At 48.7% G+C, this 27,025-nt stretch overlaps 1 protein-coding gene across 5 annotated transcripts; it reads left to right on the forward strand.

The window, feature by feature from the left end:
* Positions 1-278: 278 nt before the first annotated feature.
* On the forward strand, positions 279-19,542 carry AZIN2 (antizyme inhibitor 2; the record flags this gene model as incomplete). 5 transcript variants are annotated; one of them, XM_084243895.1, is made up of 9 exons in its annotated part: positions 279-398; positions 1,901-2,074; positions 10,039-10,211; positions 11,257-11,391; positions 12,158-12,323; positions 13,503-13,665; positions 15,161-15,273; positions 17,996-18,210; positions 19,287-19,542. In XM_084243895.1, 9 exons carry the CDS (start codon positions 294-296, stop codon positions 19,423-19,425), a joined length of 1,383 nt encoding a protein of 460 aa, XP_084100021.1. In that variant the 3' UTR covers positions 19,426-19,542. The 5 variants fall into 5 exon arrangements, with proteins under 5 accessions (XP_084100021.1, XP_084100024.1, XP_084100023.1 ...); XM_084243898.1 differs by having other exon boundaries at positions 294-398; positions 1,865-2,074; XM_084243897.1 differs by having other exon boundaries at positions 294-398; positions 11,218-11,391.
* Positions 19,543-27,025: the final 7,483 nt, after the last annotated feature.

A 27,025-nucleotide genomic window follows, 5' to 3' on the forward strand; every position in this document is an offset into this window, starting at 1 on the left:
ACCCGTTTTACAGACGGGGCAGCCGAGGCTCGGAGCAATGACAGCGCCAGGCAGGCGCACGAGATCGTGTCCCGGTCTAGAATTCAGGTTTCCTGAGCGTCCCTACCCGCCCACAGAACTTAAACTCTCCAGGCGCGAGCGGGGGGCGGGGCGTGACAGGACTGGGCGCCCCGGCCCGGCCCGGCCGCTGAGGCCAGCCCCCCAGCCGCCCCTTCCCTGTCCCCCTGCAGTGTGTTGCATACTTTCTAAGGCGGCGGCGGCGGCTCCATCAAGCCGGTGGGCTCCTCCTGGGCATGGAGGGCTACCTGAGTGAATCGGACTTCGTGATGGTGGAGGAGGGCTTCAGCACCGGAGACCTGCTGGAGGAGCTCACTCTGGGGGCCTCGCAGGCCACCGCGGTGAGGTTCTGAGCTTGGGTGGGTTGTGGTTCCCTGCGCCGGCCCAGCTGCCTCCTCTGACAGGGCCCCTAGGGGCCTTCTCTTATTCTTCCACTTATTTGGTATCAGTCAGTCCTTGCTGTTTGCAAGAGATAGACTCATTTTATTCCCAATGTGTAGTCCTTGCCCCCAGACCTACCCCTTTGTGTTCACTGCCTTGATGAACAAACAGCACCACTACCCAGTCCTTTGGTCAGCAGCCTCGCTTCCCCCCACGTGGAGGCAGTGCCAAGCTCTGTGAATTACTGTCCAGTGTGCCGGTCTGGAACCTCACCTAGTTCAGGCCTCATCTCTCTAAAGCCCCCCAACCTAACCTTTTGGCCTCATTTAGTGCCCTCCAACTTTATCACAGTCTTGCTCAAAATCAGAATTCTCTGGCAGTTTCCCACTCCCCACAGGGTCCAGTCAGCACCCGCTGCCCCCTCAGCCCTATTGCTGGCCTTCGCCGGTGGATCTGTTACACTGAGCCAGCCAATCTGTATCTGCTCCCAGAGATGCCATGTGCTCTTATCATGATTTTGCCCAGCCTGTCCCCTCTGCCTGGAGCACCCTTCTGTCAGCATTTCTCTTAATTATTTTTACTCATTCCTTGTTACTCATCATTGTCAACTTTTCCTGATTACCCTAGGTAGATTTTGAATGTTTTTCCTCCAAGGCCCTCTACTGCATTTTGTGGAAACTCCCCTTTATTCAATAGACTTATAATGCTCAAGGGGTTTATTCTCATCCATTTCCAAACCCCTTCAGAACTAGAAACCTAGTTATCTCTGATCCTTAGCATGATGTCAGACACTAAGTGGGTGTCTGTAGAAAAGTGTGGCCTAAAAGGGAAACTGAGCCCAGGCAGGTTTAAGTCCCAGGGAAGGTTTAAGATCTCACCCAGTGCATTCTTGCTCAGCCTTTGGCAAATCTGTGGTGACCAGTTGTCCACAGGCTTGGGTGACAGTAACTGTGGCAGTGGGACCACAAGGTTTCACAGAGCATCTGTATGTGCAAGACAGTGGGCTTTGGCCTTCTCCATCTTTTTCTGGAGAAAGCAGGCATAGACACAGTGCTGGTACTTCGGGGGCATGTGCAGGATTCAGTGAGGCATCAAAGGCAGAGCTGCCTTATTCATTTGGGAAAGTGGCATTTGAGCTGAAACTTGCCAGACAGCAGTAGGGGAAGGGCATTTTACATGGCAGGCATGGTGGGAGCAAAGACTTGGATGTGGGAAAATGATCCTGTCTGCAGCTGGAGTTTGAGCTGCAAGTGAGGGGGGGACTGGCACTGCATTACAGAGCTGCAAATGCCATGCTGAGGGGCTTGCCGCTCTCCTGTAGGCTTGGGGAGTGCCAGGGGATTTTAAAGCAGGGTAGCCTCCTGGCCAGAGCTGATCTTGGGGCAGGGACTTAGGTGGCCCCTGGATGGCATGCACAAGCAGCAAGCTGGGTAGGGTCTCACATCCACCCCTTCTTGTGCAGGGTAAGGTTGCTGCCTTCTTCGTGGCTGACCTGGGCGCCATAGTGAGGAAGCACCTCTGCTTTCTGAAGTGCCTGCCGCGAGTTCGGCCCTTTTATGCAGTCAAGTGCAACAGCAGCCTGGGCGTGCTGAAGGTCCTGGCCGAGCTGGGTCTGGGCTTCAGCTGTGCCAACAAGGTGAGCCCCTGGCCGGCACCGGCTCACTGACATACTGACCTACACAGCCTACTGCACACACGTATCTGCTGGTATGGTTGGGCCCAGGAGAAGCAGGAGTGATCTGCAGTTGGACCCTGCCCTCTGGGGAGGCCACCCACTTGGAAGGGGGTTCAGGGATGAGAGAGGGAGAAACAAGCATGGAATTTGCCAGTCTTGAAATAGGAATCTTGTGTGTCCCTGTGTAGATAGGTCATCTTTTCATTTTATTTATTTATTTATTTTTAAAAAAGATTTATTTATTCATACAAGCACTGGGTACAGTCAGAAGCATGGGAGGGTGAGAGAATTCACCAGGGCCAGAGTGGGGAGCAGAACAGGCAGAAGGACCGAAGTACACTGCTGAGGGGAGCAGCGGGCAGCAGGAGAGGTCTGCGCACCATGTGGGACCCTCCTCCAGTGGCCGGGGAGCAGCCTGGGATCGAACTGGCACTGCAGAGGCTGCGGGCAGCTTCGCAACCCAGCGCTCAACCGCTGCGCCACCGGGGAGGCCCCAGATGGGTCATCTTTTTAATGGAGACTTTTAAACTTCTTGGCATAGAGCTATGCATGGTATTCTTCTAATTAAAACAAAGCAAACACCCTTTTATCATTGGTGTTTTCTTTGTAATCGTAATATTATTTTCTTAACTCATTCTTTTAGAGTTTTGTTATTGTTGTCGCTAATTCTACTGCCTTTCTAATTTGATTAATGGTGTTGTCTTAATTCCCTCCTGCTCTTTATGGTCTTTGCTTACATGCTATTGTTGGCTGTTTCCTGAGCACCTACAATGTGCTGGTCAGGTAGAACTGGCACTATGGTGTTGAGTAAGACAGACTGTTGTCCTTGGGTCTGCTGGCCTGGCTTATCTATTTTTATTCTGTTCTTACCGGACCTCAAAGCTATAAAATTTCCTCAAAATACAGCTTTGGACATATTTATTCATTTAGCAAACATTTATTGAGCACCTCCTGTGGGACTAAGTACTATTCTCAGTGGGGATTTAGCAGTGAAGAAAACAGAAGAAATGAAAAGACACCTTTCCTTCATGAAGCTTGTTCTCTCAAAAGCAAATTGAACAATAAAAATGTACAGTATTTTAATGGTAAATGTTGTTGAGAAAATGCAAGTGGGAAAGCGAAGTAGGGGATGGAGGAAAAAAGGATTGCATTTTAGATGGTTTGGCCAGGGAGTTTTATTATCAAATTTCACTGAAATGTCAATACAGACTTGAAGAAAGCAAAGGATCCAGCCAGGTGGGTAACTAGGGAAGGGCCCTCCAGTCAGGGACCAGCAAGGACAAAAGGCCCGAGGGGGCAGCATGCCTGGTGAGCACTGGTTTATGATGTGCTTTAGTTTTGTGTGTGTGTGTGTGTGTGTGTTTTATGGTTTGTAATGATTCTTTGAGGACAACTCCTTTTATTTTATTTAATAAACTTTTATTGATTTACTATTGGTGTATAATACTTTGTACATTTCAGGATTATGGCTTCACACCTTGCTCTGTGTGTGTGTGTATCCCATATATTCCATCCGAGCCCTAATGCCAATCCCATTATCACACTGACCCCCCTACTCTTTTTGTCCACCCTCACTTCCCAATGATAGCCACCATATTTTCACAAATCTATGAGATACTTTTGTTATGTTTCATCAGTTTGTTTGCTTTGGTTGTTTATATCCCACACATGAGTGAAGCCATCTGGCCATTGTCTTAAACTTTCTGACTTATTTCACTTAGCATGGTCACCTCAAGATCTATCCATGTGTCAAAAAAGGGCAAGATTTCACCCCTTTAAAAAAATTCTTTATGCACAGAAGAGCTGGGGTATAGGCCACAAGTGGGGGTGTGTGTGAGAAGATTCACCAGAGGCAGAGTGGGGAGCAGAGTAGATGGATTTACTGAAATACATTGCTGAGGGGACAGGAGAGGTATGCTGTGCTATGTGGGTTAGCTCCCTGGCCAGGGATCTAACTCAGGCTGTGGTGATAGAACTGAGACTTAACCCCGAGTCCACCAGGGAGGCCAGAGATTTCACCATTTTTAACAGCTGAGTACTAGTACATCAAGTATATGCTCCATACCTTATTTCTCTAGTCATCTGTGAGTGGGCATTTAAGCTGATTCTGTCTCAGCTGTCATGAATCATGCTGCTATGAACTTAGGGGTGCATACATCTCTTCAAATTAGTGTTTTCATATCCCTTGAATAAGTTTCTGGGAGTGGTATCGCTGGCTGATAGGGTATTTCCATTTTCAGTTTTTGTGGCCTCTCCATACCATTTTCCACAGAGGCTGCACCATTTATATCCCCACCAACTGTGACCCAGTGCCCCTTTTTGCCGTGCCATCACCCACATTTATTGTTTCCAGTCTTTTTGATATGGGCCATTCTTGAAGGGTTGAAATGATATTTCATTGTGGTTTTGATTTGTGTTTCCCTTAATAAGAAGTGAAGTTGAACATTTTTTCATGTGCTTGTTGTCATTCTGCATGTCTTCTTTTGAGAAGGACCTTAAGGATTTAGGTCCTTTACCCATTTTTTAAAAAAGATTTATTTATTTATGCATACGAGAGCTGGGGCACAGGCCAGAGATGGGGGGCGGTGAGAGGATTCACCAGAGACAGAATGGGGAGCAGAGCAGGCAGACTGACTGAAATACACTGCTGAGGGGAGCAGCAGGTGAGACAAGAGAGGTTTGCTGCTGCGCCATGTGGGTAGCTCCCTGGCCAGGGATCGAACGCGTGCTGCAGTGGCTGCAGATAGCTTCATAGGTTGCGTCTTAACCCCTTGTGCCACCAGGTTAAGTGTGCCCACTTAATCCATTTTTTGATGGTTTTTTTTTTGTTGAGTTAGATGAGTTCTTTATATATTTTGGATATTAACCCCTTGCCAGATGTGTGTTGTGTAAATATCTTCTCCTGGTCAGTAGGCTGTCATTACTTTTGTGGTGGTTTCTTCCACTGTACAAAAGCCTTTTATTTTGAGGTGGTCCCATTTGTTTATTTTTATTTTTATTTCCTTTGCCCTTGGGTTTGAGTGTCCAAAGACATCTCTGCAGTCAATGCCAAGAGTATCTCCTGGGTCTTCTATGTCTGTTAGAACTTCAGGTCTTACGTCCAAGTCTTTAATCCATTTTGAGTTCATTTTTTTAATATGCTGTTAAGTCATGAAGTCATGATCTAGTTGTCCGGTTTGAGGACAACTCTTTTTAAATCCCAGTCAGCAACATGGCTGGGTGTTGTAAAGAGGGGTCTAGAGAGGGCCTGGAGGAGAAAGCAGGAGAGGTAGCCTGGGCAGGGTGACAAGGATAGAGGGGTTTCAGGTGGGCGGAAGGCGTGCACTGGTGGGATGGCCAGGATGAGCAGATTAACCTTGATCAGAGGCTGGATGTGAACTCTCCTAGTGACAGATGACCCTTTCGTTCTCGTCACCTGCAAAGCCCCTTTGCATTAACTCTTGCTTTGCACACCTACTTTAGTGCAGTTGTAACAAAAAGCCCTGTGAGGTACACAGGAAAGAGATGTTGCCATTTTGAACTTTCCACTCTTCCTGCCTCCTGCAGTGTGCGGCACCTCCTCTCTGGGTGAGGAGAAAGGGGATCCTTTTCCAGCCTCTGTGGTGGAGGGGCGAAGAAGACCAAACCCTGCTTACTAGAGTCCTGTTTCTGGAATCCCAGGGGCAGGCCCCCAGAGTTGTGGGGTAGCAGGGCTTTGAAAGACCTTGAAGTCAGTGGGAACATTAAAAGCCTGAGTGTTTCTGCTGTGCCAGGCGCTTTGCCAGGTGTTTTCTGTACATGATCTCATTTTATTCTCACAACAACCCTGTGAGGTAATTATTATTACCGTGGCTTTGACGACAGCCAGGAGGGAGCGTCTAATGTGAGGGAAATGAGGCACAGAAGTTGAACTGCTCACAGCGAAGAGGCATCCTGGGCCTGGGAACAGGGCTCTGCCTCTGCTGCTGCTGCCCTTTTTTCCAGGGTCTTCAGGGAGAGGATGGCTGAGCTGGAGACTGAATCTTGATGCCCTTGACCAATCCCAAAAGAACTGGGAGAGTCCAAGGCTCCCTGGGAGGGGTGTGATCATGCAGACCTTGGATGCATTTGTGGCTCCAGGACGCAGTTATTCTTGGAAGGCCGAGGCTGCCCTCTTCTGGTCGGCCATAACTGGTAGCCACACTCAACAGCTCTTGGCCCACATTGACCAAGGGCTGGAGGGAACAGGCCCCAGGGTCAAGGGCATTAGCCACGTCTTGCTTGAGGGTCGGGTTCACCCATCCACTTTCCCAAGGACCTTATCTCATCTCTCCTGCCTTCATCCTGCCCTTGCAGTTTTCCTCAGCATCTTCTTATCTTAGACAGCCTTCCTTGACCATCAATAGCGCCCCTCAGCCAAATCATTGCTCCCTCTTTATGGCCAAATCCTGTTGTCTCCACTTGCCTGTCTCTTTCCCTTAGTGCCCACACCCGCAGCCCTGGCGTTCACGCTCACTGTGCCACTCACTGCTCCAAGGAATGTCTTCTTGCGAATCTCCCCAGCCACCTCCGGGGCCGAGTGAGCACTTTACTTAAATTTTCCCCTGACTTAGTAAAAAAAAATATGTCATTTATTAAGAAAAAAAAGTAGCACACAAGCTTTATATCTCCAGAGATAAACACAGTATCAGTTTCACATGTGCATCATTAAAAATATGTTTATACATTAAATTCTCCACTTAAAGTCCAAGTTTTTCACCACACAACTGACCCCATTTACTCAAATCACCCATCTCCTGACAAAATAATCTATAAGATACTCTGCAAGCTTTCAGAGATCCATCCATGGGGTGCATTAGACTTTGTTGGGGACACTCCTTGGTCCTATTATTTGGCCTCATAACAACATTCAACATGGTGACTTCTGTAAGAACACTTCACCTGAGCCTTCCCTTCCTAACAAATGTTTTGGTGTACAGCACAGTGTTGTTAACCACACACACAATGTTTACAGCCCATCTCTAGAACTCCTCCCGCGTAAACGACATGTTGGATAGAACTCTCCATTTGCAACTTATTTTTTGAAAATATAAGTACTCAACAATAAAACATATGCTCCTAGTTTTCAAGACTTTAGAAGTACTTAAGAGGAATGCGGGTCCCGCTCTGGGTCTGCCACAGCCCCTCCGGGCGTCTGTGACAGTGAGACGCCTTCTTTTCTAGTGCCAGTTGCTGGACAGGCTTTGCTTTGGCTGGAGGGCACACGTGTCTGTGTCATCATCTCTGTCTCATCTGGAGACTCTCCTCACTTATCTGCAGGTCCTGGTCCTGGTGCTTTCAGCTCTAACTTGGTGAGTTCCTCTGGATCTATCTCAGGCTCTCTTTTCTTGAAAATGCTTGAATTTTGTCTCCTCCCATGTTCTGGTGTATAGCTCAGACCTATAGATCCAGCTGCTAATGTGATCCCACAGGATGCCTGGGACTCAGCATGTCCAAACATGTTCTTCCCCGCCCCTTGGTGAGGGCCCTCTGGGAGTGGAGGCCCCCTCAGATATCCTTAGGCCTCATCCCCATGTGCAATCCATGGCCCTGTTGGCCAGCCCTGAACACACCTTGCTTGCTTTTCTAATGCAGCCTCTGTTATCTCTCCCAGGTGATTGTTGCCAAGCTCTCCAGAGTTCTCTTGGGTTCAGTTCTTTTTCACATGGTAGCCAGAGCAACGGGCATTTAAAATGCAAGTCTGACCATGTCATTTCCTGTCTAGAAGCCCTTCGAACTACTTCTCATCACTCCCAGGGTAAAATACAAACCACAGGCAGCCTCCTGGTGACCCCATTAGCTCTGTCTACCTCCCTCCAGCCTCATCTTCCCCTATTCTGCTCACCCTGACCAGGCCACTCCCACATTCTCTGATCCTTGATCAAGCTGAGTACCTTCTTGTCTCAGAGCCTCTGTCCAGGCTGCTTTCGCTATTGGAAACCTTCCTTCCCTCTTGGCCTGGCTGAGGTCTCTTATGGGGTGCATGAAATTTCTGTCCCTCAGAAAGGCTGTCCTTTGCCCTCCCCCAAGTCTTCCCAGCCCTCATTCTCCAGTAGCCTATATTTTTCCATCACTGCTCCTGTCCATTTGTAATTCCCTCACTGTTCAGTGTCCATTTGTCCCCATCTTTCCCAGCAGCCTGAAAACACAGGATCGGAGAGCCTGCCTGCTTTCCTCGCTTGTTTGCATTAAAAGCAATCACAGTACCTGGCAACTTAATGGATGTTCGAGAAGTGCTTGTCAGCTCAGCGTCAAGCTTGTCTTCTCCGTGTAGAAATGTGGCCAAGAGCTGGGGTGCCCAAGTCTGAGGCCTCGGCTCCATAGGAGCGGAGTGACTTTGGACAGTCTCTTAACCTCTCTGTTTCCTATCTCCTAAGATTTTATGAGGATTACATGAGAATGTATATAAAATATTTAATGTTATGGCTGCTACACGATAATTCTTCCGTGAATAACGAAAGTTACTATTTAAATATTTATAACCGAAGCTGAATCACAAGTCCCCAAAGTGCTACCATTGCTTTTTCCTCTTACCTCATGTGGTTAAAGCAAGGAGCAAAAACCACATTTTCATATTCACTCAGATTCACAGTCTTTGGAAGCAAAGCAATGGCAACAGTCAGCTCTGTGGTGAACTTCTCTCCCTCTCTGCTACTTACTGTGTGACCTCAGGCGGGTGGGACTCTCTAAACTCTATTTTGACCTCTCTAGAATGTGACCAAGACATACTTCATAGATAGGATGGTTATGGAATCACCTGAGAGAATGCATAGAAGTACCTTGTACTGAAAAGTTGCTCAATTAAAATTAGAGTCCTCTTTCAAATCAGGGTGAGGGAAAATGGCCCTGTGTCTCTCTGTGTTGCTAACTGACTGCCTCTTGACATCCTTCCCTTAAACAGAGTCTGACCTGAGTTTGGAGGTTGTTTCTTACACCTACTTGCTCCACAGCTTCTCTGAACATCAGTTTCCTTCTCTGCAGAATGGAGTTAATACTCATATGATTCTTACAAGGACTAAATAAAATAGCCCATCTAAAGCCAGGATGGGCACACTATGGGCTGGGGGCCGAATCCAGCCCATTGCCCAATTCTGGAAAATGTGACTGAATCACAACCACCCTAGTGGAGGTCTTGGGCTACTTTGCAAAAGCAGTTAAACAGCTGTGATAGAAACTATATCACCCACAAAGCCTAAAATAGTTTCTCTCTGGCCTTTGATAGAAATAGTTTGCCAACACCTGATGTAAAGCATCCCTTGGTGCCTCATGGTAGGTGCTCAGTGAGTATGGTTGCTCTCACCCCGACCATCACCACCATCCCTGCCTGTACCGTTTATGCAGCAATCAGGTGGAGCAGTGTTCTGTGATGGTGAGAAAGCTCCAAGGGGCTGGCGGGGGGCACATACAGAGTAGGCCTTTGCATGCTGGATAGCCTGTGTCTGGTGAACTTTTTAATACATTAAGTCACAGTCTCTAAATATTTAAACCTGCCAGGAAGATGTATCTGAAGCTTGTTGTCAGGAACATCATGTGTCCATTTAGTACTTTTGTGTGCATTAGAAAATGTACCCCTTCCTTAAGGCACTTGTTATAATAAATATGCTGATTCGGTTAGAATAAGATGCTTTCCTGCCAGAAAGCTACAATAAATATACAGATCTACTGTGTACTCTCTATGAGTGGCTCTTCTGCCCCTCCATTTGTGCAGTGCACCACCTGGGCGACTGTAGGTGGCAGCCCTGCCTGTCAATGAATGGTGAACCAGCATGAATCCTTACTTGGGTCTATCTGTGGTCTAAAAGTGAGGCCCACTTCTACTGGGCCTTCTCATACGTAGCAATGACTCTGCCCCTCCCCTGTGCTTCTTTGGCCTTCACAAGTCCAGCAGGCCCCAGTGCCTCCTCACTACCACCTTTGGGACCCCACAGGCAGAGATGGAGTTGGTCCAGCATATTGGTGTCCCTGCCAGTAAGATCATCTACGCCAACCCCTGTAAGCAAATTGCACAGATCAAGTATGCTGCCAAGCATGGGGTCCAGCTGCTGAGCTTTGACAACGAGATGGAGCTGGCAAAGGTGGTAAAGAGCCACCCCAATGCCAAGTAAGCCGAGAACCACTCGTGTGGGGAGCCCGGGCTGTCTGTGAGAGGGAGGGGTGAGAGGACTGGAGTTGGGGCAGAGGACCCTGCCCTGAACCTACAGTCATAGGAGGTTGGGGGGGACACTCCTGGACTGGACCCTGGATGCCAGAACCTGCCTAGGACAAAGGGAGAAGTAACTGATCCCAGGCAAAGCAAAGCCCACGCTATTGTGAGGGTCAGTCAGGTGGAGGGGGCGAGAGGGGGTGGTTAGAAAAGTCTCATGCAGAAGGCGGCACTGGAAGTGGGCCTATGGGGTGAACAGAATTTGGAGAGGCCTCAACAGCACGTCAGGTGAACCACACAAGCAGACCCATGGAGGTCGGAAACAGCGTAGGGCGTTTGAGGGAAAAGCAGAAATCTGTTGTGACTGGAACATCTGATGTGGGAGGGGTGAGGGAGACAGTGAATGATGCTGGTGGCAGGTCAGGGGCCCAATGCAAATGGGCTTTGGAAGGGGTCAGAGCTGGACCCAGACTGTGGGGATTCTAGGGAGGGAGCTCCTGGTAAAGCGGAGGCTACGTTGTGGGCTACTTTGGTTCACCCCAAGCAGCTTCCATTTTGTCTGTTTTACACAATACCGGAGTTCTTAAGACTGTGTTTAAAAAATGGTACCCCTCTTACAAGAAAAGTTTGAAAGCTCTGGCCGATATAGAGGCTGATTCAGAGGAACTGGAGCAATCCAGGGGAGCGCTTAGCTTCAGTTCCTGGCAGTGGAGACTCCCTGCTGAAGGACTCACTAAGGGAGACGCGCCCCCTAATGGTTGGAGTGGAGGCTGAGACCAGGGCCTGGCCTCCAGGATGGGGCCTCCAGGATGGGCCCAGGGGCATTTAGGGAATGAATTGGACAGGCCTCAGAGGTGCTTGGCTGCAGGGAGAGGAAGGGGAACTTGAGCCTGCCTGTAAGGTCGGGGCCCTGAGCCAGTGGGTTCACACCCTTGCTTCAGAGATGTGTTTGGGGTGGGGGGAGGGGAGGTCCGCCCGCAGAGTTGTGCTGCTGTCTCCCCAGGATGGTTCTGTGCATTGCCACCAATGACTCCCACTCCCTGAGCCGCCTGAGCCTTGCATTTGGGGCATCGCTGAAATCCTGCAGACACCTGCTTGAAGATGCCAAGAAGAACCATGTGGAGGTAGTAGGTGTGAGGTGAGCATCAGGAAGCCCCACTTTCCCCACCCACACCAAAGCGCCCCCCGCCCCCTTCTTATGAGACCTCCTCAAGGCCTCCATGGAGGGCCTGTCCCTAGAGTTCTGGCATCTGGGAATTTCCTCTCTTTAGGCGGGAAGTTAAGAGTGTCCCCCTATCCCAACCTAACATTCCCCTAAAGTTCTTGTCTCGGGATGTTCCAGGAGGAGCCTGGCTCTGCAAATTTTACTAGCCCGTAGTCCAAAGGTTTTACAGTCATATTTTTGCTCTGCTTCTTTTCTTGCAGGTATGTGGAAGAAATAACAGTAATGACCTAACAATACAGCTTCCATTTATTCTGAACGTGGGATGTGCCAGTCATATCCTAAATGCTTAATGCACATAATCCCACAGGGTTTTGGATGCTTAGCCCCATTTTATAGATGGGGAAACTAAAGCAGAGGGAGGCCATGGTGTTGACTTGAGAGTCATCCAGATAGGACTGACTCTGGGGCCTTGAGCCTTATCCCAGAAGGCTCAGTCTCAGGACCATCATGGAAGGATGAGAGAAGCACCATGTGCCCAGAGGCCTTGGATCTAGCTTCCTGTCCACTGTCACTTGCCACACGGCCCTTGGCAACTCATTTAACTGTTCAGGCCCTTGGTCTCTGCATCTGTTAAATGAGTGTCGTGTCCTGTGCACTTGCCCAAGGTCTCTCCTGTCTGGGGGTGAGGTGGTGGCTTCTGGGCCCTTCATGTAAGCTGAGGCTCTTTCTCCCTTTCCAGTTTTCACATTGGCAGTGGCTGCCCTGACCCTCAGGCCTATGCTCAGTCCATCGCAGATGCCCGGCTTGTGTTTGAAATGGGTGCCGAGCTGGGTCATGGGATGCACATCCTGGACCTTGGTGGTGGTTTCCCCGGAGCAGAGGGGGCCAAAGTGAGATTCGAAGAGGTAACCTTGGGGTTGGGAGCTTTGCATCGGTCTTGGTGGGGGTAGAGAGGCAGGCAGGGTTATAATGATTATTGGGAGCCCACTGTGAGCAGGTCCTATGCGCTATGCTTGGTGTCTTACCTGGGTTATCTCACTTATTGTTAATATGTACTAAAGCTCAGCAAACTGAGGCTCATAGAGGTAACCCCACTTCTTGAGTCCTCTGCAGGGATGACTGCACACCCACCTCTGCCTGACTCCTGCCCATGCACACGCTGATTAACCAGGGCATAGTTGCCTAAGTCATAAGGCTCTTTGAGGATGTGGGTGTGACCTATTCACTCTCAGGTGGGCCAATCAGACATCAAATGGGAGGGAAGAGGAAGGAAAAGCCTATCTGTCCACTCCCAGTCCATCAGTTTCCTTCCCATCTGTAGTTTTAAGTCCAAGTCAAGAAAAAGCTGTCATCACAATCCGCACTCCAACCAGTAGGGGTCGCCTCTCCTTGTGAGAGCCTCAGGTTAGAATATCCACAACTAGGAAAACTGACTCATCATCTGGGATGGACACAAAGAATTAGCCTCAAAGATGAGCTTTGTAGCTTTGTTCCTAACAGAAGTCCAGTGGACATCCCAGGTCCATCTGGCTCTTGAGAATTGGTTATATGGCACATTCTTGTGATGAAAACACATGGGGAGGTCATTCACAATCTATTGAATAAAACCGGTTATAAAGACATACATTATAGCCTTATTAAGTTTAAAATAAAAATGGTGTTTGTATGAAAAAAGAATTAGAGAAGCTACTTCAAAAAGTTAACATTTATTAGGTTAACCTGGGTGATAGAATTAGGGGTGACTTTCATCTTTCTCCTTGTCTGTATTTTCTGTAAAAAAAATGTGTCATTTAACAGCTGAGCTATTAATGTAAGAAAGGTTCACACCAGGGCATCTTGAATCTGCATGCTAAGCACTGTGGGGACATTGAGGAGGGTGATTTATTCAAGCACGAGGGGCTTGACCTAGCTCTGTCTCCCGCCCTCCTTGGTCTGCTGTCTGCAGTTACCAGCTGGGGCCTTAGCAGCTGCCAAGTTTGTCTTCCTGAAATCACAGAAGCTTTCAAGAAATAGACTTGGAGCTGTCTTCAGTATATACCCAACTTTTCAAACATGTAATTGTCCTTCCCTGACCCTGCCACCAGATCGCCTCTGTGATTAACTCAGCTTTGGACCTATACTTCCCGGAAGGCTGTGGTGTGGACATCCTTGCCAAGCTGGGGCGCTACTACGTGACCTCAGCTTTCACCTTGGCAGTCAGCATCATCGCCAAGAAGGAGGTTCTTCTGGAACAGCCTGGCAGGGAGGGTAGGTGCCAGCTGGGCAACGGAGCCCCATTTTCCCTGAAGCTAGGGACCATGGCTGGCAAAGCAGGGTTTGATTTGAGGGGGCGGGGGAATCTGGAGAATGGGTTTTTGCTTTAGGGAAACTTACTATGGGCTTAACTGGACCTTAGTATGCATATCCTAGACCTTGCTGGCCGCTTCCCTGGAGTGAAGGGGACCAGAATGAGATTTGAAGAGGTGACCGTTGGGCTGGAAGCATTGTGTTGGGCTCTATGGGATGGGGGTGGGAGTCATGAGGAGGTTATAATGATTATAGGGAGCCCACTCTTAGCACATCCTATGTGCTGTGCTTGGTGACTTACCTGGATTATCTCACTTATTAATCCCATGTTATAGCTGAGCAAACTGAGGCTCATAGAGATTACCTCACTTTTTGAGTCCTCTGCAGAACCCACTGCACACCCAGCTCTGCCTGACCCCTGTCCACGCACACATTTGAAGCTTAGCCAGGGCATAGTCACATCAATCAAGTACCTTCACTCCTAAGACCTATTTAGGATTTTAGGGAGAATAGTTACTTTATTAATTCCATTGTGCAGATGAGGAAACTAGAGCCAGACAATATACATTGATTGCTTAATAACAGTAAGGTAAAGCCTGCATTTGACCCCATTTCTGTCTCCTTTCCAAGAACAGGCTCACTTATCCTATAGCTGGGCCTTAGTATGATTAATGAAAATGATTAATGACGACTTATATTTGTCTAAGCCCATTTTATAGATGACAGGATGTAGGCATGGAGAGGTTGAGTCACTAGCCCAAGGTCACACGGTTGATAAGCGGCAGCGCTGGCATTCAAGTTCAGGCTAGCCTGCCTCAAAGCTTCTCTGTCCACATTGCCAACATCAGTGCTCCCCTGCCCTTCCTGATAGCTTCCCAGAAGCCCTATGAGTGAGGAGTGTCGGGGACCCTAATCTTGGGGGCTTGGCCCTCTGCTGTGGGACTCTCTGGCAGGAGAGCTGAGGTCTGTGTGCTCTTTCCCAATGGCAGTTCATATGGAGGGATCATGGGCTTCAGGTTTAATGTATGTGTGTGTGTGTGTGTGTGTATCCTTTCTAGAACTGGGGGATTACCCTATTTAGTCCAGCGAGGGGACCTAGCTTCTCATTCTAGTCCCCTAGCTTCTCATTCTAGGGGACCTAGCTTCTCATTCTAGCTCAAGCTCTTTGGGTACTAGGTGCAGGTGGGCTGCCCCTCAGTCTCTGCTGGGGCATTGAGGGGCTCAGGGGCAGGTGGTGAGTGTGTCCTGGGCAAAGCTGTCAGCAGCAAGGTGAGTGTTTCAGTGTGGCTGGGAGCCTGATGCCTCAGGAAGGTGCAGGACCCATCTCCTCACTGAGGAAGGGGCAGCCCTTTAGCGTTAGTGACCTATCAACCTCACTGATCCCACCGTTGTGCCAGCTCCCCACCCCCACCCCTGACACTGCTGCTCTGCTGCCCTTGTCCCCTCCCCACCACAGAGGAAAATGGCTCTGCCAGCAAGACCATCATGTACCACCTCCACGAGGGCGTGTATGGGAGCTTCAGCTCAGTCCTGTTTGACAACACCTGCCCCACCCCCATCCTGCAGAAGGTGAGCTGGCCTGCAGCGGCCTGTTTTCAAGTATGTATATGCATGGGTGCGTGTGCACTTAAAAAACTATTTTTGGGGTGCTTTTATCTAATTTTTACAAAGTAAAACATATTCATTGAAGAAAACAGATACAAGGGTAAAGGTTTTCACCATCATCTCACCATACAGACTCCGTGGACATTAGATTTCTTTTCAGTCTTTTAAAAAATGTAATATACATTTTTTTCCCCCATAAAGTTGGGATCACAATGTTTTGTAACTCGCCTCCCACCCTCCCCTTGATATGGGTATAGCTATTTCCATGCTGTTAACCAGATCTCAGACATGCATTGGGATGGCTACATCATGTTCTAACCTGTCAGAGTCTAGTGGGTGCTCCTTCGTTTCCTGTTTTCGAGCATTTCAAGTATATCTCGACATGCATCTCTGGTCACTGGGGTCAGTTCCTAAAAGTAAAAAGAGGGAAAAGAAAATCACACACACTGTTGTGTTTTCACATCTGCTGGCTTTTGCTTGAGCAGTTCCTCTTCTAGAAGGAAACTTAAGTGCCCAATGGGCCCCTTGGTGTGCAGTATGCAATATGTGCTTTGTTTTTCTCTCCCTTTCCCTTCTTCTGAGTTAAGACCCAGTGAGATGGCAGCTCCTCTTGGTTGCTATTCCTGCCCCTTTGCCATTGTCCGCAAAGGCTGCCCTTTCTCTCGCTTGCTCTCTCTCTCTCCCCCTCCCTCCTCCAGGCATCACCCCAAGGTTGTCTTGTTGACTTCATTTTTCTAATGTTTGGAGCTGAAGGAAATAATTCTGAGATTCATTTCATTAACAAAAAGCTTAGAAACAAGAATATAATACTTGTATGAACAAGGATATATTTTTGTCTTTTTTAATTTTATATATTTATTTATTTAAAAAGATTTATTTATTTATACATACAAGAGCTGGGGTACAGGCCAGAAGTGCAGGGGGTGAGAGGATTCACCACAGACAGAGTGGGGAGCAGAACAGGCAGACTGACTGAAATACACTGCTGAGGGAGCAGCGGGCATGACAGGAGAGGTCTGCCGTGCCATGTGGGCATCTCCCTGGCCGGCCGGGAATCGAACCAGCGCTGCAGAGGCTGCAGACAGCTTCACCATGCTGCGCTTAACCCGCTGTGCCACCAGGGAGGCCGATGCTTATTAACTTTTTAATCAAAAGGGTGGATATTATTTCTGCTTATGGAATCTGTGATCTTTCCTTCTCAATTTTACTTATTTCTACTCCTGGCTAAGGTATGGAAAACACCTTTCCTTTTTCCTCCCTTGTTCCCCACTGCTTCTTCCTAGATACTCTGGCTTCTGTTCATTTCTTTTTTCTTTCTTGTCCTTTCTCTTTCTCATCACTCAGGTATTTCCCATTCACTCATTCACTTATTTAAAATAGGTTATTCTAAAAAGTACCTACTGTGTGCCATACTGTTAGGCCTGGAGGAGATGGGAGTGAACAAGACAGTCATGATCTTTAGGCTCATGGAATTTATTGTCTGACAGGAAGACAGGCCTGAACAGATACATTTCACAGATATCTATAATTATGGTTAAGTGTGATGAAAGCAAAGCTTTGGAGCATGGAATTTCAGGAAGGGCTTCCATGAGGCCCTTTCAGCTGAGATTTAAAGGAAAACTAGGAGTTGGCTGTTGTGGGGCTTCAGGGAACAGCTGGAAGACTGGGAGTGGGAGGTAAACAGGATTTATTTGGGGGGCCCAAACACCTAGAGTAAGTGAAACACTGCACCGGGGTGGGGGTGGGTTGGGGATGATGGGGTGGAGTGAGGCCTGGAGTGGCACAGTCAGGGTTGGCTCCTGTGCATCCTTCAGTCATGACCCCAACTCTCCGACCTGCTGGCAGGACCTCCACACTGACATGGCATTTTTATCCTGGTTGACCATAAAGTATGTTATAGATTTCCCTTCTGGATTTGGAAGTCATTTAAGAAAAAAATTTAAATTCTACATAATTGGTAGTTGTGTCTTTGGGCAAGTCATTTAACTGCTCTGAGCCTCAGTTTCTCCGAAATGGGAGTAGTTATATCTACCTCTGCCAGGCCACCCTGTGGTCTGCTGGAGGTCTGACTGTTCCAGAGCCAGCGCCTGAGGGACGGTTGGATAGATTCATTTGTGTTCTTCTGGTCCTGGTACTAGGCCTGGCATGGAATGAGGGGACCTGGGAGGATTTCATAGAAAAGGGAATCCTAGGGCTGGGCAGGGAGGACAACCAGAAGGGGAAAGGTCTGTGGCGACATAGACATACCCAGGTCTGAAAAGCGGCAGACAGACCAGTGAAGACTGAAGCAGAGAGGTGACAGCAACTGTGACAATGATGGTGCTCCCTTACTGGACCACCATGTGCCAGACACTGTTCTAAATGCTCTACCTGTATTCATTTATCATTGCAGTAGCCCCATGAGGTAGGTACTCTTATTCCAATTTTATGAATTAGAAAACTCAGGCACAGAGGGATTAAGTATCTTGCTCCAGGCCACACAGCTAACAAGTGTTGAAGCCTGGATTTAAGAGCAGGCATTGTGGCTTCAGAATATAAGAGAAGATGAATGCAGAGAAGTGGGAGGGCCTTCCAGTCTTTATTCCCTTGGCTGTGGGAGCCACAGCAGGCTTCTCAGGGAGGAAGTGCTAAGGTTGTGCAAAGCATGGACAGAAAAGCTGAGTGTGGCCTCCCCTCTCTCCTGCAGAAACCATCCTCGGAGCAGCCCTTGTACAGCAGCAGCCTGTGGGGCCCAGCGGCCGACGGCTGCGACTGCGTAGCTGAGGGCCTGTGGCTGCCGCCACTACATGTTGGGGACTGGCTGGTCTTTGAAAACATGGGCGCTTACACCACGGGCACAGGTTCCCTCCTCAGGGGCGCCCAGGCCTGCAGTGTCACCTATGCCATGTCTAGGGTGGCCTGGTAAGAGGGCCCTGTTGGGAAATGGAGTGGGGGGAGAAGGGAGCAGCTGGGTAGAAGCAATGAGGGAAACCTGGGATTTGAGACCCTACTTCTGTGTAATTCCATGAGGCCTGTGCTTGGCTGTGGCCTGAATGACACTGAATTTCCCTTGAGGAGCTCAGAGCCCTGTGAGTGACAGAGAAGCAGACAGGCACTCATGGTAAGACTGTATGGGTGTGTGTGCACGCACATGCATGCACATGCATGGGATGGCCTTTGTGGACGGTAGCCAGGTGGTGTGGCTGTATATGGTTGGAGAAGCAGGCAGGGGCAGATCTGGAAGGCCCTGAGAACAGAGGGGAGCTGCTGGGAACTTGAGAGCAGGGATTTGCCTTTTAGAAAGATGAATCTGGGCTGCAGTTGTCCAGAGGGGGCAGGAACAGACCAGGGAGACTACATTCCTGGCTTGAGAGTCGTGGCAGTGGGCATTGAGGAACTGGGCTTGGCAGGGATCAACTGGGTGTGGGAACAAGATTTCCAACTTGTAGCTAGAACAGCTGATCAGATGATGGAGCTGCTTATCAACATGGGTACGTAGGAGGAGAAACAGTTTGTAGGACTTTTTTGAGGGTGGCAGATGATATGTTTAAAGTCCTAGGCCCTGGGGTACGGAGAATGTAGGCTTTGGAGTGAGAGCTGGGTTGACTCCTAGTTCTATCACCTTCCTGGGATGTGACCTAGGGCAGGTAACTTCTGAGTCTCAATTTCTGTGTCAGTAAAATGGGGTTAATAATGCTGCCCTTATGGGTTTGGGGGAGGATGCAATTAGATAATGTAAGTAAAGTGCCTGGCACACAGATGCACATAGTAACTGCTCAATAAATCTGGGTAACTTTCTCTTGTGCAGACTATGGGGGAAGACAGTAATGGGGGATGAGGGGCCAGCAAGCCTTGCCCTGTCCCTATCCTAGGCTGGGCTCTGGGGCTTGATGAGAATTCCAAGCCCAGGGGGGCTGGTTTTCTGGTGCAGGGGCCCTCAGAAACCCCTGCCTGCAGGCCCCATTCAGCAGCCTCCAGTGCTCTCCTCTTGCTTGCAGGGAAGCCCTTCGAGGGCAGCTGCTGCCTGCAGAACAGGATGAGGATGCTGAGGGCGTGTGCAAGCCTCTGTCCTGCGGCTGGGAGATCACAGACACCTTGTGCGTGGGCCCTGTCTTCACCCCGGCAAGCATCATGTGAGCGGGCCCTGTTCCCCCCCGAAGAACCCCAGCGGGGCCGCAGAGATGCTTCTGGGAGAAGTGGGGAAGGTGGCACACAAGAGTACCCTCTGGCCAGGACTCTGGTGTTGCTCTGCTGCCCCCCACACTCCACCTGTAGTGTTTCTGCCCTGTAAATAGGACCAGTCTTACACTCACTGTAGTTAAAGTATGCAACATAAATCCTGTCCCTTCTAGCTGTGTCTGCCTCCTCTGCAGGGCAAGGGGCCTGGTCAGCCAGGTGTGGGGGTGTTCTTGGGGTCTCCCTTGGTCTCCTTCCCACCTTTATAAATATGAACCAAATAAATATTTAGGTTTTTTTTTACTCTAGTGGAATCTGGTACTTCACTGCACAAGGCACCCCACACTGATGCCCACGCGCTGTGCTTCAGTCCTGAGCTGGCTGCAGCATGGGCATCTCCCACAGGCTCCTTCTCTTCTTTATAGGCTTCCCTGCCTGGCCTCATGAGGGAAGCTGAGCTGTCAGGGATTGAGTTGGGGGTCAGAGGTTCTCCCTTCAGCCCTAGAGTTGCAGTTCACAACTGGTCTCTTTGACCATAACTCCCAGCCTAAGACTTGGACCAGAGGGCAATCAAGTATTTGACACAGCTTTGGAAATTCATACCAAAGATAAAGAGCAAAGAGATGGGTGTCTGGGAAATTTTGAGGAACACTGTACCCTCTCTTTGCAAACCAGCAAAGCAGTAAGAGTCAAGCAAATACGCAGTGGTTGGTCTCACTTATTCAAGCAACTGTTTGAACAGGGTTGGCCAGAGTATTGCCACCCCCAGTGCCAAGGTCCTGCGGTTGGTTATCTCCTCAGACTGGCAGTTCAAAGGCCCCTTTCCCAGTGCTGGGGTCCCAGATATACATCTTGGACGTGTGCGTTGCTTAGCAATGGAGTTTAGATTTTTAGGATTCCTCCAACTAATACAGAGAATGCTAAAGATTTTTCTTTCACAATTAAAAAAATCATACAATTTACATCTTAAAATTCATCCTTTTAAAGTGTAAATTTGGTGGGTTTTAGTATATTTGCAGTTTGTGCAACCATTGCCACTAATTCTAGAACATGTTCATCACCTCAAAAAGAAACCCTGTACCCACTAGCAGTTACTCCCCATTTTTGCCCCTAGCCCTTCAACCTCTAATCCACTTTCCTCTCCATCCATCTGCCTATTCTGGACACCTCACTGGCACTGTCTTCATCTTCCTTCGAGCTACTACCTGTAAGCCTCCTATAAAGTGTGTCTTGCTCCACTCCACATAGCAATTCTCTGACACCAACTGCATGTGCTACAACTCAGTTGATTCTAGAACCATCTACACCTGGAGACATGGCTCAATCACAAGGGTTAAGGCTCAGTCCTACAAGACCATCCTCCACCCCACCCCCAACTTCAGATGTAAAAGGCAAATCCAGGTTGTCGCCTGTGCTTCTGAGGAGCTATAGACTGGGGGTTCCAAACCGCCCCGCTTCCCTTGGGCTCAATTAAATTGTCAGGAGGGCAGAACTCAGAAACACTTTACTAACTAGATTACTGGCTGCTCATAAAAAGCTAGATGTCAGGAACAGCCAGATGGAAGAGATGCCCAGGGCAAGGTATGAGCAAAGGGTGCGCAGCTTTCACGCCCTCTCTGGGCACCCCACTCTCAATATTTCCACACATTCACCAGGTTGGAGGCTCTGAGAGTCTTGCCTTTGGGTTTTTATGGTGCTCCACCCCTCTGGCACAACTGATTGCACAGGTGGTGTGTGTGCTCGCGCTCCATCTCCAGCCCCCTCCCCGCCAGGGTCTACTCAGCAGCCAGATCCGTCACTCTCCGGACTCCCATTTCACCAAGAACAAAATTTAAAACCCTCACCCAACTACCTCCTGGACTCTCTCTCCTGCCCTTATTCACCACTCTCTGCTCTCGCTGACCCATTTGGTCCTCAAGCCCTTCTTACATGGCAGCCTTACTGGGCCTGCATTTGTTATCCCCTCTCTCTGGAATGATCTTCACGGGTTACCTGCAAGGCTCACGCACTTTAGAATAGGTGCTTAGTGTCTACAGAACCCCTGAATCCTGAGGCCCATTCTCAGCCCCTGAACAGCAGAGCCCCTGCAGAGGGCACTGGTACTGGCCGCAGGGGCGTGGGGTTGGGGGTGTGGTTTGCTGTATTTTTTCGTAAACATAAGGCCCAAGGCAGCATTTGAGAAACCGTTAATTAAAACTTGTTTACCTGAAACTCGAACAGGGCGTCCTGCATTTTCTGATAAATCTGCTGGCAAATCCCTGTCACCCTTTGGGCTCTGCGTACCCCATCTTGGGAATGGGGGTGTTTCTGTAAGATTTGCCTCAGGGACTCCTCTCTAGGGGCAAGCCCTCCAATGGACGGTACGGTCGCGGGAGTCTCCGCTGAGTGAATATGAGCGACACTTTTCCTCCAGGGGCGTCAGTTTTCTCATCTCCCCCCCCCCCAAGACTGTCAGGGCTGGGAACTATGCTCTTAATGACGGCCTCGCGGAACGCCGATGGCTCCGACTCCAGACACCGGAGCTTTCTCGACGCCCCGTCACCCCGGGGGCCGCGGCTTCCGGTGGCGTGACGTCACTTCCGTGTCCGCGCGCCGAACCACGCGCTCTCGCGTCCTCTGCCGGCGCGGAGGAGGGGCTGAATTTACGAACAACAGACAACGGAGTCCATTGGTTGAGAGACGGGGCGACCCCGCGCCGGGCCTCACCAATGGGGAGCCGAGGCTCCGCGGAGGGCGGGGCTCCCAGGGGAAGGGGTCAGTCCGGGACGGAGGCGTCGTGGTTAGGGGGCGCCCGGGTCTCGGCGGGGTTTGAAAGGCCCGAAATAACAGCGGAAGTGGGCGCCTTGCCCACCTGCGACTTCCGCTTCCACTTAGAAAGTGGGCGGGGCCGAGGATAAAAGGGCTGGAGGCCCGTCGGGCTTGCGGGTGGCTTGTTCGCGGGCATCCCCGCGCCCCTGCTTTCCATGCTCCAGAGGAGACACCTGGTGAAACACACAGGATGTGTAGAGTTTTGAACAAATTAATGCTTGACTTCCGGGCCAAGGTGTTTTACACTTTATTTATTTATTTTTAAAGATTTATTTATGCATAGAAGGGGTACAGGCCAGAGGTGTGGGGGTGAGAGGACTCACCAGAGACAGAGTGAGGAGCAGAACAGGCAGACTGACTGAAATACACTGCTGAGGGGAGCAGCGGGCCAGTCAGGAGAGGTCTGCTGCGCCATGTGGGTTGCTCCCTGGTCGGGGATCGAACTTGTGCTGCAGAGGCTGCGGACAGTTTCGTCTTAACCCTTGTGCCACCAGGGAGGCCCTGTTTTACATTTTAAACTAATAAAGTGGGAGGGTGAGAGAATTCACCAGAGCCAGAGCGGGGAGCAGAACAGGCAGAAGGACCGAAGTACACTGCTGAGGGGAGCAGCGGGCGGCAGGAGAGGTCTGCGCGCCATGTGGGACCCTCCTCTGGTGGCCGGGGAGCAGCCGGGGATCGAACCGGCGCCGCAGAGGCCGCGGGCAGCTTCGCAACCCAGCGCTCAACCTCTGCGCCACCGGGGAGGCCCATATTACCTGTGTTTCTTGGCACACGTTATCTGTGCCGATTTCTGCATCTGTAAAATGGACTAATAGTACCTACCTCATACTATTTTTTTAATGATCACATAAATGAACATATTTAAAGCAGAGCATCTGACCCAGGAGCATCATATTAACCACTGACTTTATTTCTGTTTACAAATTATCAAACTGAGCCTGAGATGTGAAGTAACTTTTCTAGAAGACATGTAACTAGTAGAGGTGGGTTGGAAAGTGTCTCTGCCTACTCTGGAGGAAACTCTCAGTCCCTATCCACACCCAGCCTTCTTCCTGTTCTTAGAATAAGACTGTGGTGACCATAATTGTCTTTATAGCAGCATATGTATTTGTTAATAGGACCCTGTTACCAAATGACTGCTTGCTGGGAATTTAAATACCTCCAATTAATGGTGAGATTCTAGAACATGTCCCCCAAACCAGGGGCAAGACTTCTGAGAAAAGTCAGAATGGATATTTCCAAGATCCATATCCTGCCCAATCCCACTGATACAAAAAATCAGCAGAAATAAACTTCTGACCATGTTAAACTTGAGATCCTGTGAGTTCTCCTAGTAGATAATTATGATTTGGTTTGCTAAGTGCTGTGTTAGTGGAAAGCAAATGGTGGCAGAGGAGATCTGACTAGGGATAGACCTTGTGAAAGGAGATCAACACGTTTGGAAAATAGACCTGCAGAGACTGAATCGGCAGAACAAAGAGATTGCTGTGAAAACGTGCCCTGCCCTGTCACATCCATCAGCAGGAATTGCTGAATTCCACCTTCTGAAGCCTGGAACCTCTTCTCCCCTATCCCCAGCCACTCACAGGCCCACAGTGTCCAACAAAATCAGGCATTTTTTAATGATAGGTTTTTATCTCTTAAAGTTCTTGCCTTCCTTATACACAGATTATATCTGTCACAGAGATAATGACCCCCAGTTTAAAGCATGCATATCACTGTCAAAAATGATCATATGCCCACAAAACAAGTGTTTTGTTTCTTTAATGTGTTTGCCTTAATGTGACTGCTTTTTTTTTTTTTTTAAACTGAGAAACCCTGCTTGTCTCAGTGCTGTATTAGTTGGACCCTATCTCAGGGGGGTGAAGAAAGCAGCTGGCTGGGACCCTTTCCCCACGAGATTGTTCTCTTCCAGGTTAATCTTCATTTTGACTCCAAGAATAAAATTCACTATTTCCTTCACAGGGAAGGTTTTTTTTTTTTTTTTTTTAAGTCAGCAACACAATTGCCTGTTGGGTTAGGATGGACTTGGCAGAAACAAGTCCTTAATGGATAAGTAGGGTTCTCCAGGTAGAAAAATCTGGGGAATTTGGGGGGAGCATTTCAAATCAGGGGAATGATGTATATAAGAGAATGGTGGTATTATACTCAGAATCCTTTCTTGGGACCTGGAATACAGAGTGGCAGATGAGAATGAAATGGAGACTGGAATATGTCGTGAGGGGCCATGTCCTGGAGGTGACAATAAGTCATCAGAAGTTTCTGAGCAGAGAAGAGGTCAGTTTTGCACTTAGATGGCTCACTAGGAAGTGTCTCTAAGTGGTCTCTAAGATGCCCTCAGTGATCCTGTACCCCAATATTCACATCCTGGTGTAATTACCTCTTGAGTACAGACTGGGCTTACTTAGTCCAATCTAATGAACAGAGTAGAAGTGGTGGGTTATCATTTGTGAAATTAGATTACAAAAAAAGCCCATGACTTCTTTCTTGTGTATTTTCTCTTTCTCTCTTGCGCATTTGCTATTAGGGAAGACATTGCCATGTTGTAAGCTGCCCTATGGAGAGCCCTATGTGTAAGGGAACTGATGTTTGTCCAATAGTCAGCAAGTACTTGAGAACTTCTAACAGCCATATGAGTGAGTTTGGAGGTAGACCTCCCACACTGTGGCACTTGCCAACACCTGCTAACAGACACGTGAAAGACTCTGAGCCAGAGACACCTAGGTAAGCCACACCCAGATCCCAGATCCACAAGCAGTGAGATAATAAATGTTTGTGGTTTTAAGTTTTAGAAAAATTTTAATGTAATTTGTTACAGAGCAATAGATAATTAGATAATATAGGGGGATTAGAAACAAAGAGAGAAAGCAGAGAGGTTAGGAGGAGCCCCGGGAAGGGAGGATGAAAGTCTGAGTTGTGACTCAGGGATGGTGGTGGTAAAAAGCAGGGCTTGAATCTGAGGCCTTTCTAGAAAAGGAATGAACATTTTCTAAATGGAGTCAGATATGGGAATGAGGGAGCAGCACATGCCAGTGTTTGGTATCATGGGGGATGGTATCAGCTAGAGCTGCCAGTATGTGAGCCACTGGGGATGAATTTAAAAAGTAGCTCCTTGAGATTTCTGGCAACAACAAGATAGATCAACAAGCAGACTAGGTTGGACAAAGACTCAACAGCCTCTGTGGTCTAGGGAAGAAAAATTGCTGAAAAATGGAGTGAGGAAATAAGAACTGGTAGGAAGTCTCTTCCCTGTGCTAGATTGACTTGTCAAAGTGTATGGTGGATGATTCTCCTTCTCAGAGAGTCATACATTCATGAAATATTTACTAAGTGCCCTTTTTTGTGTGTGTGCTGGATACTGCCCTAGACTCTGGGGTACACAAAAAGTGAGCACAAAAGTCCCTGCCTTCCGGGCATTTCTGTCTTGGTTGTGGTAAAAGAAACTGACTGTTAATTTCTCCAACACTGCTTCTGCCTTACTCTTTGGCAATTTCAATATACACAGAAATTATCCTCTGTCCTCTCATATTCTTGACCTCCTTCAAAATCTTTTCTTCTTTTGGGGCTTCCCTGGTGGTGCAAGGGGTAAAGACGCAACCTATGAAGCTGTCCACAGCCACTGCAGCACGACTTCAATCCCCTGGCCTGCCAAGGAGCAACCCACATGGCACAGCAGACCTCTCCTGACTCACCCGCTGCTCCCCGCAGCAGTGTATTTCAGTCAGTCTGCCTGTTCTGTTTCCCGCTCTGTCTCTGGGGAATCCTCTCACCCCCCCACTCCACACACATCTCCAGCTCATGTGTGCATAAAAAAATAAATCTTAAAAAAAAATCCTTTCTTCTTTCCACCTCAGCAACCCACTGCCATGGTCATACTATTGACCTAGCAATGAATCCAATCCTCTAAGCAATACCTCATGCTTTCCGGTTATTCTCCCTCCTATTCTGACTCAATACTTCAATGCAAAGAACTGATATCTATTAATCCCACATTCTCTATAATCTCTCTCCCTGTTAATATCCTCTCTCCCAGTTAAGTTATAGCAGTCAGAATAGGCTAGGTGGTACTGCAGTAACAAGCAATTCCAAAATTTCTGTCTTATATTCAAAGTTTACATTTTAAGTTGTAACACAGTAAAGATTTATTTCTTGCTCACACAACTTGAACATAATGGGTCAAAGTGGGCCATGCTTATTGTAGTTAGAAACCCAAACTGATGAAAAGACCATCTCAATAATGCTGCCAGAGGGAAAAGAGAACTCTGGAGAGTCTTGTTGGCAATGCAATGCTCCAGATAGGATTTGTTATCATCTAGTTGGCCAGTCACATGGTGGCCATGCCCAAGTAGACTCAAGCAGACAGGAAAGTGCATTTCTCTGAGAAGTGAAGTAGAGGGGTGGGGCTGAAGAACTAGAGTTTTTATGAATAGCACTTAAAGATTCCTGTGCCATGTTAAATTCCATTCCCAATCTTTTTTTTTAAAGATTTATTTATTTATGCATACAAGAGATGGGGTACAGGCTGGAGATGTAGGGGGTAAGAGGATTCATCAGAGACGGAGTGGGAAGCAGAACAGACAGGTCTACTGAAATACACTGCTGAGGGGAGCAGTGGGTGAGACAGGAGAGGTCTGCTGCGCCATGTGGGTTAGCTCCCTGGCTGGGGATCGAACTCATGCTGCAGTGGCTGGTGACAGCTCGATAGTGTTGAGACTTTAACCCCTAAGGGAGCTATTGAGGGATGCCCCTCAAT

Source organism: Talpa europaea (assembly GCF_964194135.1).
Source record: "Talpa europaea genome assembly, chromosome: 9".
In the NCBI taxonomy this organism is placed as follows: domain Eukaryota; kingdom Metazoa; phylum Chordata; class Mammalia; order Eulipotyphla; family Talpidae; genus Talpa; species Talpa europaea.